This window comes from Pelophylax lessonae (genome assembly GCF_965119305.1).
Source record: "Pelophylax lessonae genome assembly, chromosome: 12".
NCBI classification, from domain to species: Eukaryota; Metazoa; Chordata; class Amphibia; order Anura; family Ranidae; genus Pelophylax; species Pelophylax lessonae.
In genome coordinates, this window is record NC_138779.1 from 221,070,214 (window position 1) to 221,092,429 (window position 22,216).

Here is a 22,216-nt window from a genome sequence, read left to right on the forward strand (position 1 = left end):
TAGAGAAGCCACTCCCACAGAGCGCCTGATTTCAGCACAGGGATGGTGGGAACCCCTCATAATGGGCACAGCGGGGGTATAGACCCGGGAACTCAGCACAGGGATGGTGGGAACCCCTCATAATGGGCACAGTAGGTGTACAGACCCAGGAACTCAGCACAGGGATGGTGGGAACCCCTCATAATGGGCACAGCGGGTGTACAGACCGGGAACTCAGCACAGGGATGGTGGGAACCCCTCATAATGGGCACAGCGGGTGTACAGACCCAGGAACTCAGCACAGGGATGGTGGTAACCCCTCATAATGGGCACAGCGGGTGTACAGACCCGGGAACTCAGCACAGGGATGGTGGGAACTCCTCATAATGGGCACAGCAGGTGTACAGACCCGGGAACTCAGCACAGGGATGGTGGGAACCCCTCATAATGGGCACAGCGGGGGTATAGACCCGGGAACTCAGCACAGGGATGGTGGGAACCCCTCATAATGGGCACAGCAGGTGTACAGACCCGGGAACTCAGCACAGGGATGGTGGGAACCCCTCATAATGGGCACAGCGGGGGTATAGACCCGGGAACTCAGCACAGGGATGGTGGGAACCCCTCATAATGGGCACAGCGGGTGTACAGACCCGGGAACTCAGCACAGGGATGGTGGGAACCCCTCATAATGGGCACAGCGGGGGTACAGACCCAGGGACTCAGCACAGGGATGGTGGGAACCCCTAATGGGCACAGTGGGTGTACAGACCCGGGAACTCAGCACAGGGATGGTGGGAACCCTTCATAGGTTTAAATCTCCAGCATCCACCCAAACACTGTGATATCAGATTGGAATGAAGTTATCCGGTAGGAAAATAAAGATGAGTTGAATGTCTGTTTGGTTTCACATAAAATCTGCAACTTTCTTTCCCAGGGAGGACGTGGCCCATCGCATTCTCCTCTGGTATCGGTTTAGGAATGGCGTATTCCAACTGTCAGAGTGACTTCCAGTCACCGTACCTTCTCCACGGCAAATTTGTCAAAGTGAGTACTGGGGACATACAAAGCGTTTGGCCGGTCTGTGTTGCTCCTAGAAACCCGTCCCTAACCTGAGATCCTGATAAGCACATAATGCATGTGAAGTTCTTGGTCAGTGACTTGGTAAGTAGTAAAGCAAGGATAAGCCCACCCTCCCACTCAGAAACCGGTCAGATATGGCTCCGCCGAGTCGCTCTGCTGACTTTTTTTTTTTTTTTCTTTTTTTAACCACCTCTCTTCTGTCCCCGGTGTCCTGCTATTATTACATCTTGGCAGAGGCAGTGTGTGTCCTGGGGAAAAGCATCAGCTATCCTTGAGATGGGGACAAGTTAGGGTCGGTTACCCCGGGGGGGGGGGCTTGGGAGTGTTTGTTGCCCTTTGGGGGGGGCAAGGTAGAGTCGGCTTCCCTATGGGGGGGGAGGGGCTGGGGATCCAGTGGGGTTGGCTGCCCCTTAAGGGGGCTGGGGATCCAGTGGGGTTGGCTGCCCCTTAAGGGGGCTGGGGAGCCAGTGGGGTTGGCTGCCCCTTAAGGGGGCTGGGGAGCCAGTGGGGTCGGCTGCCCCTGAGGGGGGGGGGGCTGGGGACCCAGTGGTGTCAGAGCCTCACGTGCTGTTCTTTTGGGTACGGCAATGCCCTTTTTATAGGGGAGGGGGATGATGAGTGCGGTAAGCCGAAAATCATTCAGTGGGGGGTTTTTTTTTTTTCCCCTGAGGTCCTGAACACCATCAGCATGACACCAAACGATCGTCAACATAGAGCCTTTAGAAATAATTTGCGTTTTCACTGAATTCCAGAAACAGCCCATCAAACCATAAATACAAGGGGCGGGCGTTGCCACCAAACACGAGGCACGCTGATCGTTCCTGTCAGACAGACATGGAAACCTTGGTGGGCGAAGCACATTTTGAATCCAGGACCGCCATCAGAAGGAGCACCGGGGTTCAGGAACAGTTAAATCCCTAATTGCCTCCAAATGTGTTGTGCTGCCTAATGGCTGAAGGGCCGCTAACTGCCTAATTATTTAATGGCTGCTGGGGACGAGTGTGGAAACTATTAGGGAACTATTGGAGCCGTTATTATTCACAGCAAAGGAGCCTGGGAATCTGGCCTGGCTCTGCCGGCGGCTTAAAGGGGCATCCTAGTCTTCGCGTGTGACTTCTACAGGAACTGGCCACCTACACTTTTGATGGAAGACGTACAGTGGTCCCAATTATTATATATTTTTTTTCGAAATCACAGCGGTGGTGTAACAAAAAATGAAGCCTAAGTGTCCTGAAAATGTGGGTGTCTGGTGTAAATGGTTACCTACTGAATGGGTCCAATCCTGGCCAATGACAGCATGAGCAGTCAACAATTTCTCCTCCAATGCTGGTCACATGACCATACGCCTAGGCACGAAGTCATGAGAATTTGTTGTATCTTTTGTATGTGAGGTTTTAAGTACAGGTCAGCTTTACAGGATACAAGGATATCTTCATTCAGCTTTTTTATCTTTTTTTAATTACTGATTCTTTTTTGCTTTTTTATTACGTTTTTTTAGAACAATGTTTATGGTTGTACTTTGGTAGATTTACTTACAGAATTTACATATTGTGTTCTTTATGTATTTTCTTACTGGGTATGAGTCAGGATGTTGAAGGGTTAAAGTCTCATGCCCTTCTGCTCGCTCTGCCCACTCCCCGCCCCCTTATGGATTTATATCTGCCTTGTTGCTTCCACTTCCGTGACTTGACAAAACGCGTGCGCGCGAAACGTAGTCACCACAACAAGGCAAGCTTGAGCTCCATGTTGGTTCCTGCTCTGGGCTCGGTTGCCCAGTGACCGCGTGACGTCACCCTCTGGAAGCTGCGCTGCCTGTGGCGCTTGTATGTTACGGCCGGGACACGCGCTGGAGGTGTCCCATCCGGATCCACTTCACGCCCCTTATAGGAATTTCATCCATCCTTCCTAGGGTTCTTCAGCACCCCATGAATCAAACTGAGACAGAAATGGCAGTAAAATCACACATTTAATGTAATGGTAAAAAATGGTACAGAACAGTAATTGTAGTCAAAACCATAAGCCAGGAGTCGGAAGCCAAAACAGGATGTGAGACGAGCCACTGATCTGGAAACCGAAATCGTAGTCTGAGACAGAGGAACGGGATCAGGAACCAGAAGGGAGGTCAGCCTGGCAAAGTCTTTCACAGGCACACAGCAGAGAAACTCCAGATATGTTGACCAGGCGAAGGCAGGAAAGGAATAAACAAGGCAGCTTAAATAGACAGAAGGGGCTGGCTGTAGGTGGGACTGAATAATAACCAGGTGAGCCACTGAGGGAACAATGATTGCTGACAATAACAGACAGCTGAGAAGCCAGAGCACAAAGAGAGCTGCTGCAAGTCCAGCACTGCCAGTTGGAAGGAAAACCTTCTTCCCATTGACAAATTTGTGGCAGGGCAGCAGAATTTCCTCAAGAATTTGATTGTATTTTGCCCCATCCATTTTTTCCTTCCATCCTGACAAGTTCTCTAGTCCCTGCTGATTCAACAACCCAAGAGAGAGTGACAATAACTCTATTTGGTGTACTCACAAGGGACCTTGTCAACGTCTTCGCTGGCCACCAGGACCACATGGTAACCACTTGTACTTTGGTATTTTATCTTCTAATCTTCAATTGTGAATAAACTATTTTCCTTTTTATCTCTCGCTGACTGTGTATGGGTTATGAGTCATCCCTCTTGTATATACCACTACTGTGTGCTGCCCGTATTTTGTCTACAATGTTTTGCATCTACATCCCATGCCAAGGACTGGCGGCATTGTTAGTGGTTTATTTATCAATGTGACCACTGGTTTTAATCGATTTATTTTTCCATAAGGGGTGTCTTTGGATTGTAAGCGTCTGGACTTTATACAGTTTTCTCATAACAGTAAGAATTCAGTACTTTAAAGGAATGTAAACAACCACAAGGCTCTGCTACTTGACAGGTTATGCAATGTCACCAGCTGTGAGATGGCGGGTGAGGTCAGGCAGTTGATGGGACAGCAGTTGTCAGTCCTCAGGGTGACCTCTTACACCGGGACAAGCTGAAATTGATTGGGTGTCATGTTGCAGCAGTTGTGGAAGTGATGGGGCAGCTTCATACCCACCTGTATCCATTCTACCTGAAAGCCAACTGTCAGATTAGAACCACTTTAGGTAAGGCAGGCAAATTTTAAACCTTTTCCAAGTAAACCTGTACAGTTAAAATGCTGTAAGGCTAAATAGTAGTCGAATCCATGGGTAAGCCTAGTTATGATTGGTCGTCTTCAATCTACACACTGTATGGGAGATAGAAGTTTACACTGTGTGACCAGACATCTGAGAACCCCTTTCATATGATGGTCAGGTCATAGTGAAGGGTACAGGTAATATTCCTTCATACAAAGACATTGTAGCGAATTGTGGTTTTCCAACCTTGTGGTAACAATTTAGTGAAGACTAGCTTGATGTGAAATAACTTAAAGCGGAGTTCTGCCCTCCTTGAAAAAATTAAGTCAGCAGCTACAAATACTGTTGACTTTTAAATAGTAGAACTTGCCTGTCCAGGGAGCCTGCGATGTCGGAACCCTAGGCTGATTTGTGTATCGGCTCTCGGCTGCCGCCATCCAGAGTAAGGGAACCCGGCAGTGAAGCCTTCCGGCTTCACTGCTGGTTCCCTACTGCGCATGCGCAAAGCGTGCAGCGCTTTGTAATTGGCCCAGTGGTGGAGGAAAAAGGAGGGGGGCGAGCTTCCGAGGGACAGCGCCGCGGCGCTGTCTCCCAGGAAGTGGGGAAGGGTACCTGTCACAAACGGGTACCCGTTCCCCTCTCCCCCCTGAAAGGTGCCAAATGGGGCACCGGAGGGGGGGGGGAGGGGGAAGCACATCAGCAGAGTTCCACTTTTGAGTGGAACTCTGCTTTAAGTGGTCTTCATCGAGGCCCGACCTCAACCCTACTGAGCAGTTCTATAAAAACATGGTTTGACCAGTTTAGGGTTGAGGTTGGGGATCTCTGCTGCTTGTGTTCCTCCACACCATTGAACACAATTGTGTTGACTTGGAAGCCCCAAAAAGAATATTTTTTTTTCGGTGCCCAAAGTGAGGCTCAACATGCAAGACAGGTCTTTTCATCCAACATCTGTACCTGACCTCACCAGTGGGTTGCGTTACCACAGACTCCCTCCAAAGTCTTCCCAGAGTGAAGGTTGTTACAGTCACAAAGAAGGGCAGCCCCATATTAATGTCAATTTGGGGGGGGGGGGGGGGGGCTTGTTGGGGTCACAAGCTCCATATTCAAGCCCATGGTTTTGGGTTGGAATGTCCAACAAGCTGATCCAAGTGTGCACAAACACTAGACTGTCTTCAGATGTGTGTATTTTGAGTTTTATTTACTGGATCTGAATTATGTCTAACCATCTCACAGACCCGCTGATAAGTTGTGTTCTTGGTTTGCCTTGTTGCAGGAACAGTGACTTCTACAGAGGAGATAACCGAAGCCCAGCAAGAATCCCAGTTCCTCAAGGCCCCTCGTCACATTCTCGACAGCGGCCAACTTCTCTGGCTCTACTGGGCACAACTACAACTATTTTTGTTTTATATTTAATATCAGAGTTGTTGGGACAATAAAGAAAATGTAAAAGAAGCAAACACTGGCCTCTTCCTTCTTCTTTTTTATTTTTTAATGGCTCTGCAATGACAAAGGAAAAGACCTGATAAAATCACATGCAGATGGACTTTGAAATGGCATGAACTACACCCCTAGTGCTTGATCCAAAAGTCCCTGAGCCAGGGTGAGATGGCCCAGGATGGTATCCTGAGGAAGGTGGGAGATGGCCCAGGATGGTATCCTGAGGAAGGTGGGAGATGATATCCTGAGGAAGGTGGGAGATGGCCCAGGATGGTATCCTGTGGGAGATGGCCCAGGATGGTATCCTGTGGGAGATGGCCCAGGATGGTATCCTGTGGGAGATGGCCCAGGATGGTATCCTGTGGGAGATGGCCCAGGATGGTATCCTGTGGGAGATGGCTCAGGATGGTATCCTGTGGGAGATGGCCCCGGATGGTATCCTGTGGCAGGTGGGAGATGGGCCCAGATGGTATCCTGTGGCAGGTGGGAGATGGCCCAGGATGGTATCCTGTGGGAGATGGCCCCGGATGGTATCCTGAGGAAGGTGGGAGATGGCCCCGGATGGTATCCTGTGGCAGGTGGGAGATGGCCCCGGATGGTATCCTGTGGCAGGTGGGAGATGGCCCAGGATGGTATCCTGAGGGAAATGGCCCAGGATGGTATCCTGAGGAAGGTGGGGGGTGGTATCCTGAGGAAGGTGGGAGATGACCCCGGATGGTATCCTGTGGCAGGTGGGAGATGACCCCGGATGGTATCCTGTGGGAGATGGCCCAGGATGGTATCCTGTGGCAGGTGGGAGATGGCCCCGGATGGTAGCCAGAGGAAGGTGGCAGATGGCCCCGGGTGGTATCCTGCGGCAGGTGGGAGATGGCCCAGGATGGTATACTGCGGCAGGTGGGCGATGGCCCCAGATGGATGGTATCCTGTGGCAGGTGGGCGATGTCCCCAGATGGATGGTATCCTGCGGCTAGTGGGAGATGGCCCAGGATGGTATCCTGAGGAAGGGAGAAATGGCTCAGGTTGGTATCCGAAGGAAGGGTGAAATGGCTCAGGTTGGTATCCTAAGGAAGGGTGGAATGGCTCAGGTTGGTATCCTAAAGAAAGGCGGGAGATGGCTCAACGTGGTACCCTGAAGAATGGTAGGATGGCTCAGAGTGGTGTCTTGAGGAGGAGCAGGATGGTGTCCTGAGGAGTGGCAGGAAGGTCCAGGATGGTGTCCTATGGAAAGGTGGGAGGGTCCAGGATGGTGTCCTATGGAAGGGTGCTGAGGTAAGGGGAAGAATCCACAATGATGTCCTTTAGGAAGAGTGGGAGGTTCCAGGTTTATCCAGAATGGTATCTTGAGAAGGGACAGAAGAGTCCAGGATTGTATCTTGAGGAAGTGGCTGTCTCGCTCTGGGACGGTGTCCTGAGGAAGGAGGGTTCAGGATTGTATCTTGAGGAAGTGGCTGTCTCGGTCTGGGACGGTGTCCTGAGGAAGGAGGGTTCAGGTTATATCTTGAGGAAGGGGGTGTCTCGGTCTGGGACGGTGTCCTGAGGAAGGAGGGTTCAGGATTGTATCTTGAGGAAGGGGGTGTCTCGGTCTGGGATGGTGTCCTGAGGAAGGGGGGTTCAGGATTGTATCTTGAGGAAGGGGGTGTCTCGGTCTGGGACGGTGTCCTGAGGAAGGAGGGTTCAGGATTGTATCTTGAGGAAGGGGGTGTCTCGGTCTGGGACGATGTCCTGAGGAAGGAGGGTTCAGGATTGTATCTTGAGGAAGGGGGTGTCTCGGTCTGGGACGGTGTCCTGAGGAAGGAGGGTTCAGGATTGTATCTTGAGGAAGGGGGTGTCTCGGTCTGGGACGGTGTCCTGAGGAAGGAGGGTTCAGGATTGTATCTTGAGGAAGGGGGTGTCTCGGTCTGGGACGGTGTCCTGAGGAAGGAGGGTTCAGGATTGTATCTTGAGGAAGGGGGTGTCTCGGTCTAGGATGGTGTCTTGAATCGGGGTGAGAGGGTCCAGGACGGTGTCCTGAGTGGGCTCTGATGATTTATAGAAGTATCATCCTGCTAGAGTTAAGATCTGAGATGTTTCTCCTTCATACAAGAATGACATTTCAGATGGGGGAAGACAAGGCTTTCTTGCTGCATTTAAAGCAGAACTCCAGACATGGATAATATTCTCAGGGTACATTATATGTCACCAAATATGTTCTACCTTTCCCCGATGGCTGTGAGCATCCTCCATGTAACCTCCCAAGTATCCTGACCCCCCCCCCCCCCAATCCTCTTTTCTGATTGGTTGCATGCTCCCCTTTCCTCTTCTGCTCCTCCTGTGAGGAGGATAAAATAAAAAACAGATTCCTGCATTCATTTAGAATAAATTTGTGATTTAGAATTGTGTGACGTTTGTTATTGGATGGAGAGGAAATGTGTGGTCAGCCTTTTATAGAATTTCATAGTTGAAGCACAACCCACACGTCTTTCTCAATGGCGCCTTCACACAAATGTTTATCTTGTGACTAATTACTGGAACCTTAAGATTTATAAATCTTCCCTTTCACCATAAGGTCCCTCTGCGCTGGAAGGATGCTGCAGAATATTCCACTTTTCTCCATTTGGATCTATATCTCCAATATATTATCCGCTGACAGATACACATGCTGCAGATTATTCCATCCCTGACCTCTCTGTACTGTGGGGTGCACATTGCAGTGTAACCGGCTTGTATGGTGGTGCCACCTATTGGCCAAGCATGCACAGCTCGCTTTGTTGTGGCCAATGCTTGTCCTTGTGCTATATTTAACTCCTAAAGCACGAAAATACTAATGTTTTATCTCCTGAGTTTGAAACATTGCAAAATTGGAAGACCGCAATGTCAAGTGTAAAAAGTTTTAGGTTTTATTTTTTCTTCATCCCAGCCTCCCTTTATAGAGAGCGGGGGAAATTATTGGGAAAATGTTGATTTACCCCTCATAGTTTTTGTCTCTGCCCCTCCCACAATGGTGAGATTTCCCTGCAGTTGTTTGTCTCTGCCCCTCCCACAAGGGTGAGATTTCCATGCAGTAGTTAGTGTGTCTGCCCTTCCCACAAAGGTGAGCTTTCTCCCAGTAGTTTGTGTCTCTGCTCCTCCCACAACGGTAAGATTTCCCTGCAGTTGTTTGTCTTTGCCCCTCCCACAATGGTGAGATTTCTCTGCAGTACTTTGTGTCTATGCTCCTCCTTCAATGGAAAGAGTTCCCTGCAGTTGTTTGTGTCTGCCCCTCCCACAATAATGAGATTTCCCCCAGTAGTTTGCCTCTGCTCCTCCCACAACGGTAAGATTATTCCCCTGCAGTTGTTTCTCTTTGCCCCGCCCACAATGGGGAGATTTCCCTGCTGTAATTTGTGTCTATGCTCCTCCTTCACTGGAAAGAGTTCCCTGCAGTAGTTTGTGTCTCTGCCCCTCCCACAATGGTGAGTTTTCCCCTAGTAGTTAGCATCTTCCCCTCCCACAATGGTAAGATTTCCCTGCAGTTGTTTGTGTCTTTGCCCCGCCCACAATGGTGAGATTTCCCTGCAGTACTTTGTGTCTATGCTCCTCCTTCAATGGAAAGATTAGATTTCCCTGCAGTAGTTTGTGTCTGCCCCTCTCACAATAATGAGATTTCCCCCACTAGTTTGTCTCTGCTCCTCCCACAACGGTAAGATTTCCCTGCAGTTTCTCTTTGCCCCGCCCACAATGGTGAGATTTCCCTGCAGTAGTTTGTGTCTGCCCCTCCCACAATGGTGAGATTTCCCGGCAGTAGTTTGTGTCTCTGCCCCTCCCACAATGGTGAGTTTTCCCGCAGTAGTTTGCATCTTCCCCTCCCACAATGGTAAGATTTCCCTGCAGTTGTTTAAGTCTATGCCCCGCCCACAATAATGAGATTTCTCTGCAGTACTTTGTGCGCCTGCCCCTCCTACAATGGTAAGCTTTCCCCCAGTATTTGGTGTCTCTGCCCCTCCCACAATGGTGAGATTTCCCCAAGGTAATTTGTCTTGGACACACACATCTCGACATGTACTGGATGGAATGGAGTCCTGAAGATCCCAACAGACAGAAGTTAAGTTACAGCTGCCACAGCGGGTTCTTCTACTTCTGCGCTTACCAAAACGCAAAAACTGGTGCACCTTCCTACCCCCATCCCACTGAGAAAACGGTCAGATGAGTTTCTGTGATTTTTCTAACCAGTTGAAAGCCAATTCCAATCCTTCCACACTCTTGGCTTTAGATCCTTCTCACCAATGGTAACCAGCTAGTTTTTTGGCCTCTAAATGACCCTCCCCCAGAATAGCGTACTTCCTAAAGGACCCGAACTATAGTATTGTATTTGTTAAATGACCCTCAATGGAGTATCGTACCCACTAAATGACCCTCGCCAGAGAATCGTACCCACTAAATGACCCTCACCAGAGTATCGTACCCAGTAAAGGACCCTCATCGGAGTATCATCACTCTTGAGGACCCTCATCGGAGTATCGTACCCACAAAATGATTCTCATCAGAGTATTGTACCCTCTTAATGACCCTCAGCGGAGTGTTGTACCCACGAAATGTTTACAATCGAAGTATTGTACCCACCAAATGACCCTCACCAGGGTGTCGTACCCACTAAAGGACCCTCCCTAGAGTTTCATATCCACTAAAGGGCCCTCATCGGAGTATCGTATAAACTCAATGCCCCTTATTGGATTATCATACGCACTAAATATTCCTCAACAGAGTGTTGTATTCATGAAATGACCCTCAATGGAGAATTGTACTCACTGTAATAACCCTCACCAGTTTATTGTACCCATTAATTGACCCTCAACGTAGTCTTGTACCCACTAAAGGACCCTCATTGGAGTATCGTACCCACTAGGACTCTCATCGGAGTATCCTATCCACTAAATGATTCTCATCAGAATTGTGTATCCAGTTAATGCACCGTATTTGATTATCATACCCACTAAATGATCCTCAACAGAGTGTTATATCCACTCAATGACCCTCACCAGACTATCGTACCCAGTAAAGGACCCTTATCGGAGTATCATACCCACTAAAAGACCCTCATTGGAGTATTATATCAACTAAATAATTCTCATTGGAGTTTACTATCCACCTAATGCCCCTTACCAGTTTATCGCACCCATTAAATGACCCCCAATGTAGTCTACCCACTAAAGGACCCTCATTGGAGTATCGTACCCATTAAATGACTCTCAGTGGAGTATCCTACCAACTAAATAATTTTCATCTGAATTGCGTATCCACCTGATGCCCCTTATCAGATTATCGTACCCACTAAATGATCCTCAACGGAGTGTTGTATTCACTAAAGGACCCTCAACGGAGTATCGTACCCACTAAATGATTCTCACTAGAGTATTGTACCCAATAAAAGACCCTTATCGGAGTATTATCTCATTCGTTAAAGGCTCCTCATCGGAGTAATGAAACCACTAAATGACCCTCAATGTTGTCTCGTACCCACTAAAGGACCCTCATTGGAGTATCGTACCCACTAAAGGGCTCTCATCGGAGTATCATTTATAAAAAATAATTCTCATCAGAATTGTGTATCCAGTTAATGCCCCTTATTTGATTATCATACCCACTAAATGACCCTCAACGGAGTATTGTATCCACTCTATGACCCTCACCAGACTATCATACCCAGTAAAGGACCCTTATCCTTATCGGAGTATAATTCAATTTGTTAAAGGCCTCTCATCAGGGTATTGTGACCCTCACTGGAGTTTAGTTCCCACTAAAGGACCCTCATTGGAGTATCATACCCACTAAAAGACCCTCATCAGAGTATTGTAACCACTAATTCTCACTGTAGTATCCTATCCACCTAATGCCCCTTAGGGTAATCACACCCATTAAATGACCCCCAATGTAGTCTCCTACCCACTAAAGGACTCTCAGTGGAGTATCATACACACTAAATCATTTTTATGGGAGTAGCTTATCCACCTGATGCCCCTTATCGGAGTATCGTACCTACTAAATGATTCTCACCGGAGTATCGTACCCACTAAATGATTCTCACCGGAGTATCGTACCCACTAAATGATTCTCACCGGAGTATCGTACCCACTAAATGATTCTCACCGGAGTATCGTACCCACTAAATGATTCTCACCGGAGTATCGTACCCACTAAATGATTCTCACCGGAGTATCGTACCCACTAAATGATTCTCACCGGAGTATCGTACCCACTAAATGATTCTCACCGGAGTATCGTATCCACTAAATGATTCTCACCGGAGTATCGTACCCACTAAATGATTCTCACCGGAGTATCGTACCCACTAAATGATTCTCACCGGAGTATCGTACCCACTAAATGATTCTCACCGGAGTATCATATCCACTAAATGGCCCTCACTATCTTACCCAGTGCTGAGTTGGGGGGGGCATCCACCAGTTTCTGGGCACCCCTATGAGCTAAATTCAGTAAGACAACTTCTGCCTGATAAACGATCAGCAATGCAACATTTGAATCGCAGACTGCGATTTTTTTTTTTTTTTTTTTTTTTTTACTAGTGCGACAAACAATGATTTACAAACCGCGTTCAATGTGTGTGTCCAAAATGGGAAAATCCCAATTTATATGTTTTCACAGAAATGTCACGAATTGTGCAAAATGTAATAGAAAAGTTTGTACTGATCTTGGGTGCATGGAATCCGCTCATTGGTGCTTCAAGCAGTAGGTGATGCAGGACTCCCTAAGGCTCCGTTCACATGTAGGCGTTTTGGGGCGTTTTTGGGGAGTTTTTCTGCTCTAGGATCAGCTCTCAAAACGCCCAACAAGACAAATCCTATTCATTTCAATGGCCCCTGTTCACATCTGAGCGTTTTGACGCTGTGAGCAAAACGCCCAACGCTCAAAAAAGTACATGAGCTTCTTTTTGGGCAGATTACAGGCGTTTTCCATTGGTCTCTATTCAATCTAAAAACGCCTGCACAAAAAACGCCTGTAAAAACGCCTGTAAATCGCGGTAAAAATCGCGGTAAAATCGCGGTAGAAAACGCTACGCTCAGGTGTGAATGTAGCCTAAAAAAAACTCAGCTCTCCGCAACATAATAGCGCATTCGTTGCAATTGTGTCCTTTTTGCAATGATTTGGCACATCATTTCCTCATGGAAGTTTCTTGCTCTGTGTCACCAATAGCACGCTGTGCGCATTAACTTCCATAACTATTAATTTTGTATAACATTCTATATTATATATTTTATGTTTGATACTTTGTCTTTTTATTATTGTTATTCACTAAGGCTCCATTCATACCTTGTGCGACTCCAAAGTCTTGCAATTTCCATTGCGACCTTGATGTGACTTTGGCTGCTGACTTTGGCCTTGTTGCACAACTGTCGCACTGATAACATTAGGATGCGACTGTCATGCGAATTTTGAGAGTTTACATTGCAGACTGTGGCACTCAAGTCACATCAAAGTAGTGCAGGGACCTTCTTAAAGTCGCATAGATTTAAATGGCTTCCATTGAAATATGTGAGCTGCAACACGTCATAAAACTTTGCGTCCGAAGTTGCATGACAAGTCGCACAAGTGTGAATGAAACCACTGCATCTCGGTCAGCTAAATTTACTGAACAAAACAACATTTGATCTGTTTTTGGTGTAAACATCACCCAAAAGGAACATTGCGCGTGTTGTCGCTCCTTTCCGATGGCGCTCCCTTCAGGCGGTTAAGGCTGTGGATTTCTGGGGGGGGTCAATAAGGAGGGCAGGAAACGGAATCATCTGAGTCGGTGATAAGATATTTATGAATCAGTAAGGATTTCCATAGGTGAATGGCCGAGCAACAACATTGTGTTACATTGCGACATTTCTTGAGAACTGATCGGCATTCAGGTACCGCCCATGTTAGTGAGTTTGTTGCGTGCGTTTTTCGTGATGGTGAAAGCGCAGGTTTAATAAAAAATAAAAGGTGTGCGATCACATTGGTTAAACGTGCGCAATGTGACTTACCGCCGCGCACCCTCGTTAGAAAAGTGGCTGGAAAGTCATCAATGGCGCGGTGATGTCATAAGCTTGCAGTATATTGATAGGCTGGATATTTAATCAATGTCTGCCATAGTGTTTGGCGCTTGATGCCTCCTACTCATTAAACTGCCTCTCTGCGTCGCCGGGTCGTGGGCAGCGGTCGCTCAGCGCTGTGGCGTCCCCCAGCGTCTCATTGCGCCGCGATCCTATAGAGAGATATAGGCAGGCAGGCCCGCTACGTATAAACCCCTTGGTGCCATCAAGTCCAGCCAGGAATTCCACAGCTATTAGACTATGATGAAATTCCTAGAGACAGCAGAGCAGATGCCATCCCATCCCAATCCCCTCCCTCCTGTATCAGCCTGTACCTGATCCCCCCCTATACCAGAGCGATGTCTGTGCTGGGACTGGGCGCCTGGCTGGTCCTGGCCTGGGACTGAGCTCACCACTGTCCCCCCTTTCTTTCCCCACAGTGGGCAGAGGAGGATTTTTGGATGTCTTTTCCCCTATTAGGAGAGGCGGGTTCAGCCCTGACGTGTTGTGTGTGAGCTGGGAGCTGAGCTCTGCAGACCAGTCCCTGCTCCACTTCCCAGCGGATCCTTCCTTCCCTGCCTTTCCGGACACTTACAGGACCTCTTCGCATGGATTCTACCCCCTAGGCTGCACTGTATGGAATTCCTTCTGGATCTCCTCCTGGTAAGTGCACCTACCTCTTCCACACATTGCCATGGGAGCTTCCAGGGACAGCAGGTAAGTGCACCTTTCCCTGCTATGAAAGGTTTCTGAAGACAGCTGGGAGGAACACCGGGGTCTCGTCTCTTCAAATTCTGCATGTTTTCAAGAAATGCTGACCTATGCACCTACCTATTCAACCCCATCTACCTCTTCTAGAGTCCTCTTCTGAGAATCTCTCAGTAATAACTACGTACACCTACCACTTCCCCCTGTCTACCCATCTACCTCTTCTAGAGTCCTCTTCTGAGAATCTCCCAGTGACTACGTACACCTACCTCTTCTAGAATTCCCTTCTGAAGATCTAAGAATCTCCCAGTGACTACGTACACCTACCTCTTCCCCCTGTCTACCCATCTACCTCTTCTAGAATTCTCTTCTGAGAATCTCCCAGTGACTACGTACACCTACCTCTAATAGAATTCCCTTCTGAAGATCTAGAAATCTCCCAGTGACTAAGTACACCTACCTCTTCACCCCTGTCACTAAGTACATCTACCTCGTCTATAATGCTCTTCTGCGATTCTCCCAGTGAATACGTACACCTACCTGTTCTAGAATTCCCTTCTGAAGATCTAAGAATCTCCCAGTGACTACGTACACCTACCTCTTCACCCGTCTACCCATCTACCTCTTCTAGAGTCCTCTTCTGAGAATCTTTCAGTGACTACGTGCACCTACCTCTTCACCCCTGTCTACCCATCTACCTCTTCTAGAATTCTCTTCTGAGAATCTCCCAGTGACTTAGTACACCTACCTCTTCTAGAATTCCCTTCTGAAGATCCAAGAATCTCCCAGTGACTACGTACACCTACCTGTTCCCCCTGTCTACCCATCTACCTCTTCTAGAGTCCTCTTCTGAGAATCTCCCAGTGACTATGTACACCTACCTCTTCTAGAGTTCTCTTCTGAGAGTCTCCTAGTGACTACGTACACCTACATCTTCACCCCTGTCTACCCATCTACCTCTTCTAGAGTTCTCTTCTGAGAATCTCCCAGTGACTATGTACACCTACCTCTTCTAGAGTTCTCTTCTGAGAGTCTCCCAGTGACTACGTACACCTACCTCTTCACCCCTGTCTACCCATCTACCTCTTCTAGAGTTCTCTTCTGAGAATCTCCCAGTAACTACGTACACCTACCTCTTCACCCCTGTCTACCCATCTACCTCTTCTAGAATTCTCTTCTGAGAATCTCCCAGTGACTACATACACCTACCTCTTCTAGAGTTCTCTTCTGAGAGTCTCCCAGTGACTACGTACACCTACCTATTCACCCCTGTCTACCCATCTACCTCTTCTAGAATTCTCTTCTGAGAATCTCCTAGTGACTACGTACACCTACCTCTTCATCCCTGTCTACCCATCTACCTCTTCTAGAATTCTCTTCTGAGAATCTCCTAGTGACTACGTACACCTACCTCTTCACCCCTGTCTACCCATCTACCTCTTCTAGAATTCTCTTCTGAGAATCTCCTAGTGACTACGTACACCTACCTCTTCACCCCTGTCTACCCATCTACCTCTTCTAGAATTCTCTTCTGAGAATCTCCCAGTGACTATGTACACCTACCTCTCCACCCCTGTTTACCCATCTACCTCTTCTAGAATTCTCTTCTGAGAATCTCTCAGTGACTACGTACACCTACCTCTTCTAGAATTCCCTTCTGAAAATCCAAGAATCTCGCAGTGACTAAGTACACCTACCTCTTCTAGAATTCCCTTCTGAAGTTTCAAGAAACTCCTAGTGACTACGTACACCTACCTCTTCACCCCTGTCTACCCATCTACCTCTTCTAGAATTCTCTTCTGAGATTCTCCCAGTGACTATGTACACCTACTTCTAATATAATTCTAAGCACATCTACCTCTTCTTCTAGAGTTCTCTTCTGAGAATCTCCCAGTGAGTACGTACACCTATCTCTTCTAGAATTCCCTTCTGAAGATCCAAGAATCTCTCAGTGACTAAGTACACCTACCTCTTCACCCCTGTCACTAAGCATATCTACATCTTCTAGAATTCTCTTCTGAGAACCTCCCAGTGGCTACGTACACCTACCTCTAATAGAATTCCCTTCTGAAGATCTAGAAATCTCCCAGTGACTAAGTACACCTACCTCTTCACCCCTGTCGCTAAGTACATCTACCTCGTCTATAATGCTCTTCTGAGAATCTCCCAGTGACTACGTACACCTACCTCTTCTAGAATTCCCTTCTGAAGTTTCAAGAAACTCCTAGTGACTAAGTACACCTACCCTTTTCTAGACAAAGATCTGAAAGTCTCTCAGTAACTAACTACACCTACCTCTTCTAGACAAAGAACTAAGAATCTCTCAGTGACTAAGTACACCTGCCTTTTCATTCCCGTCACTGAGTACATCTACCTCTTCTAGAATTATTTTCTGAGATTCTCCCAGTGACTAAGTACACCTACCTCTTCTAGACCAAGATCCAAGAAACTCCCAGCAACTAAGTACACCTACCTCTTCACCCTTGTCACTAGGTGCACCTACCTCTTCTAGAATTCCATTCTGAAGATCTAAGAATCTCCCAGGGGCTAAGTACATCTACCTCTTCTACAGAAAGATCTAGGAATCTTACAGTGACTGAATACACCTACTTCTTCTAGACAAAGATCTAGGAATCTTACAGTGACTGAATACACCTACCTCTTCTAGACAAAGATCTAGGAATCTCACAGTGACTGGGTACACCTACCTCCTCTAGACAAGGATCTAGCACCTTTTCCTGCTCTGCAGGTTTCTGAAGATGGTTGGTAGGAGCACCCAGGTCTAGTCTCTTCGAATTTTGTGCGTTTCCAAAACTGCTGACCCATGCACCTACCTCTTCACCCCCTTCACAAAGTACATCTACCTCTTGTAGAATTCTCTTCTGAATTTCTCCCAGTGACTAAGTACACCTACCTCTTCTTCTAGACAAAGATCTAAGAATCTCCCAGTGACTGGGTACACCTACCTCTTCTAGACATAAATCTAACACCTTTCCCAGCTATGCAGGTTTTGAAAGACAGCTGGTAGGAGCAGCGGGGTCTCGTCTTGAGTTCTGCGTGTTTATAAAAAGCTGACTGATTCACCTACCTCTTCACGTTCGGTGCTAAGTACATCTACCTCTTCTAGAATTCTCTTCTGACATTCTCCCAGTGACTAAGTACACCTACCTCTTCTAGACAAAGATCTTAGAATATCTCAGTGACTAAGTACACTTACCTCTTCACCCGTGTCACTATGTACATCTACCTCTTCTAAAATTCTCCCAGTGACAAAGTACACCTACCTCTTCTAGAATTTCCTTCAGAAGAACTAATAATCTCCCAGTGACAAAGTACACCTACCTCTTCTGGACAAAGATCTAAGAATCACCCAGTTACTGGGTACACTTACCTCTTCTAGACAAAGATCTAGCACCTTTCCCTGCTATGCAGGTTTCTGAGGACAGCTAGTAGGAACACCAGGGTCTTGACTCTTCAAATTCTGCATGTTTCCAAAAAATGCTGACCGATGCACCTACCTCTCACCCCCGTCACTAAGTACATCTACCTCTTCTGGAATTCTCTTCTGAGATTCTTTCAGTGACTGGGTACACCTATCTCTTTTCGACAATGATCCAAGAACCCTCCAGTGAATGGGTACACCTACCACTTCTAGACAAAGATCTAATAATCTCCTAGTGACTAAGTACACCTACCTCTTCTAGACAAAGACCTGAGACTCTCCCAGTGACTAAGTGTAACTCCCTCTTCTAGACAAAGATCAACGAATATCCGTGTGACTGAGCACACCTACCTCTTCTAGACAAAGATCTAAGAATCTTTCAGTGACTGGGTACACCTACCTCTTCTAGCAAAGATCTAAGAATCTCCCAGTGACTGGGTACACCTACCTCTTCTGGACCAAGATCTAAGAATCTTTCAGTGACTGGGTACACCTACCTCTTCTAGCAAAGATCTAAGAATCTCCCAGTGACTGGGTACACCTACCTCTTCTAGACAAAGATCTAAGAATCTCCCAGTGACTGGGTACACCTACCTCTTCTAGACAAAGATCTAAGAATCTCCCAGTGACTGGGTACACCTACCTCTTCTGGACCAAGATATAAGAATCTCCCAGTGACCGGGTACACCTACCTCTTCTAGGCAAAGATCTAAGAATCCCCCAGTCACTAAGTACACCTACCTCTTCTAGACAAAGATCTAAGAATCTCCAGTGACTGAGTATGACTACCTCTTCTAGACAAAGATCTGAGAATTTTCCAGTGACTTAGTGCACTTACCTCTTCTAGATGAAGTTCTTAAGGATCCCTAAACAGCCACTTACCTCTTTCCCTCTCCATTGAGTACACTTACCCACTTCTAGACCAACGTCTGTATATTTCTGAGCATTTACGTTCATCTGCCTCTTTTAAACAAATATCTGAAAATCTCCCAGTAAATACACCTACCTCTTCTAGATAAGGTCCTATAAAAATGGACTCCCCTTTCCCCTCTCCCCTTAGCGTACCTACCCCATCCACCCCTTGCCACGAGAGCATCTAGGGACAGAGCAGGTAAGTGTACCTCTTTACCCCCCACAGAGTACACTTACCTCTTCTAGACAATGAACTGAGAATCACCCAGCATGTAAGTTAACCTAAATTTTTCAGATGAGGTTCTACAAGATCCCTAAACATCCGATAAGAGCACCTACCTCTTCTAGACAATGATCCAAGAATCTCCCAGTATACTTACCTCTTCCAAATAGGGTCTATCAAGATCACCAAACAACCACCTTTTATTCCCTTTCTCCACTTAGTGTACTTACCTTTTCTAGACCAAAACTTTCAAATTTCCTAAACCGATATTGAGTGCACCTACCTCTTCCATCCCCTGCCGTCTGATCTTCCAGGGATAGTTGGTAAGTGCGCCTATCCCCGACATCACCGGATTTTAAAGGTAGCTAGTAGATACCAAAGCCTTGTTGCTTAAAATTCTGCTGGTTTCCAAAACTTACACCAAATTCACCTATTGTTCCCCTCACCCCACTGGGAACACCTACCTCTTCGACTTGACCACATAGTGCACCTACTTCTTCTAGGCAGAGATCTGTGAATTTCTCAGTCACTTAGTGCACTTACCTACTCTAGAACAAGCTCTGCAAAATTACCAAGCAGTCACTTAGTGCACCTACTCCTCTTGCCTGTCTCCACTTGGCGTACCTACCTTTATATAGACCAGTTCTGCAAAATTTCCAAAGATCTAATATGCCTACCTGTCCTCCATTGTTAGTAAGTACACCTACCTTTCAGAGAGAGATGTCTGCACATCTCCAAGCATGTAAGTTCACCTACATCTTCTAGATGAAGTTCTACAAGACCACTTAATGCACCTACCCCCACCCTTCTCCTGTAGGTACCTACCTCTTCTAGGCCAGATTTTGTATATTTTTCAACATGTGCGTTTGCCTGCCTCTTCTGGATGAGGTTCTGTAAGGTTTCCAAATAGTCACTTTGTGCACCTACCTCTGCTTCCTCTCCACTTGGGTCATCTACCTCTGCTTTCTCTCCACTTAGGTCATCTGCTTCCTCTCCACTTAGGTCACCTACCTCTGCTTCTCCACCTGAGTCATCTTCTTCTGCTTCCTCTCCACTTGGGTCACCTACCTCTGCTTCCTCTCTCAACTTAGGTCATCTACCTCTGCTTCCTCTCCACTTAGAGCACCTACCTCTGCTTTCCTCGACACTTAGGTCACCTACCTCTGCTTCCTCTCCCCTTAGAGCACCTACCTCTGCTTTCCTCGACACTTAGGTCACCTATCTCTGCTTTCTTTTCAATTAGAGCACCTACCTCTGCTTCCTCTCAACTTGGAGCACCAACTTCTGCTTCCTCCTTACTTAGGTCACCTACTTCTGCTTCCTCTCCACATAAAGCACCTACTTTTGCTTCCTCTCCGTTTGGTCACCAAGCTCTGCTTTCTTTCCCCTTAGGTCCCCAAACTCTACTTTCTCTCAAGGTAGGGCGCCTTGCTTTCCATTAAGAGCACCTACTTCTGCTTTGTCTCCACTTAGGTCACCAACCTCTCCTTCCTCTCCAAGTAGGTCACCTACCTCTGCTTCCTCTCCACTTAGGTCACCTACCTCTGTTTCCTTTCCCCTTAGGTCACAAACTCTGATTCCTCTCCATGTAGGGCACCTACCTCTGTTTCCTTTCCCCTTAGGTCACAAACTCTGATTCCTCTCCATGTAGGGCACCTACCTCTGCTTCCTCTCCAAGTAGGTCACCTACCTCTGCTTCCTCTCCACTTAGGTCGCCTACCTCTGTTTCCTTTCCCCTTAGGTCACAAACTCTGATTCCTCTCCATGTAGGCCCCCTACCTCTGCTTTTTCTCCACATAGCGCACCTACCTCAGCTTCCTCTCTACTTAGAACACCTACTTCTGCTTATTTTCCCCTAAAGTCACCAAACTGAGCTTCCTCTCCATGTAGAGCCCCTACCCCTGCTTCCTCTCCATGTAGAGCCCCTACCCCTGCTTCCTCTCCATGTAGAGCCCCTACCCCTGCTTCCTCTCCATGTAGATCCCCTACCCCGCTTCCTCTCCATGTAGAGCCCCTACCCCCTGCTTCCTCTCCATGTAGAGCCCCTACCCCTGCTTCCTCTCCATGTAGAGCCCCTACCCTTGCTTCCTCTCCATGTAGAGCCCCTACCCTTGCTTCCTCTCCATGTAGAGCCCCTACCCCTGCTTCCTCTCCATGTAGAGCCCCTACCCCTGCTTCCTCTCCATGTAGAGCCCCTACCCTTGCTTCCTCTCCATGTAGAGCCCCTACCCTTGCTTCCTCTCCATGTAGAGCCCCTACCCCTGCTTCCTCTCCATGTAGAGCCCCCTACCCCTGCTTCCTCTCCATGTAGAGCCCCTACCCCTGCTTCCTCTCCATGTAGAGCCCCTACCCCTGCTTCCTCTCCATGTAGAGCCCCTACCCCTGCTTCCTCTCCATGTAGAGCCCCTACCCCTGCTTCCTCTCTACTTAAAGCAGCTACCTCTGTTCCACTTAGGTCACCAAACGGAGCTTCCTTTCCATGTATGGCAACCTATCTCTGCTTCCACTTAGTACAGCTACTTCTGCTTCGTCACTTATGTCACCTACCTCTGCTTCCTCTCGGAGCCAGGGCACCTATCTTTACTTCTTCTCCACTTGGTGCACCTTCCTGTTTCAGATAAAGTTTTTTTCTGGTCTGTAGATCCCACTTTCTGCCTCTCATATGGATGTAATTATATCTGAAGCCAAAATCTGTTTTTCATTTGGAATGGAGAAGGGAAGGGTTCGAACAGCTGTCAGTTTATTGTTACCATCTTTGTTTTATCAAAGAGATTTCTCTTCACTTCCTGTCCTATACACTCAACAGGAAGTGAGAGAAAATCTGTCCGATGTACAAGAAGGCCCTGCTTTAGACAGTCCTCCCTGGAGCGTGCCCCCATTGAAAGATTTCCCCTCAGTTCCTGTTCTGGTGACAACTCAAAATTTTGGATGTTCCATCATCTTCATTCCCGATGTTATTGGTGATCAGGACAAATAGAGAAGGTGAAGGTCCCTAAAGGGGACACAGAGAGTGGTAGAACCTGACAGGGGTCTAACCCCTCACTAGGGCTGGGACAAGGGGCAGGAAGGGCGCTGCCCTTGGCAATATAGTATCATGTGAGGTAGGGGGCACCATGAGGAGAGCGAGAAGAGAGGGTATTTGTGTTGGGGGGGGGGGGGAATTAGGAGGCGGCAGGGGGGGAAGAATTGGTTAGATTGGGGAACTTGGGGGGGGTTGGAGAGGTGTTAATGATTCAGGGGGGGTTGTGC

General features: G+C 47.6%; 2 protein-coding genes across 2 annotated transcripts in view; both read left to right on the top strand.

Moving 5' to 3' along the window:
- MICOS10 (mitochondrial contact site and cristae organizing system subunit 10) overlaps positions 1 to 5,669 on the top strand; it is a 48,026-nt gene extending 42,357 nt beyond the window's left edge. The window contains exons 3-4 of the mRNA XM_082274574.1: positions 917 to 1,026; positions 5,486 to 5,669. Coding sequence (XP_082130700.1) covers positions 917 to 1,026; positions 5,486 to 5,494 — 119 coding nt within the window. The 3' untranslated portion in view covers positions 5,495 to 5,669. The remainder of the gene's footprint in view (positions 1 to 916; positions 1,027 to 5,485) is intronic.
- Positions 5,670 to 13,988: 8,319 nt separating this feature from the next.
- Positions 13,989 to 22,216, top strand: part of NBL1 (NBL1, DAN family BMP antagonist) — a 24,853-nt gene continuing 16,625 nt past the window's right edge. Inside the window, exon 1 of the mRNA XM_082274570.1 lies at positions 13,989 to 14,345. The gene's annotated coding sequence lies outside the window, so the exon portion shown is untranslated. The remainder of the gene's footprint in view (positions 14,346 to 22,216) is intronic.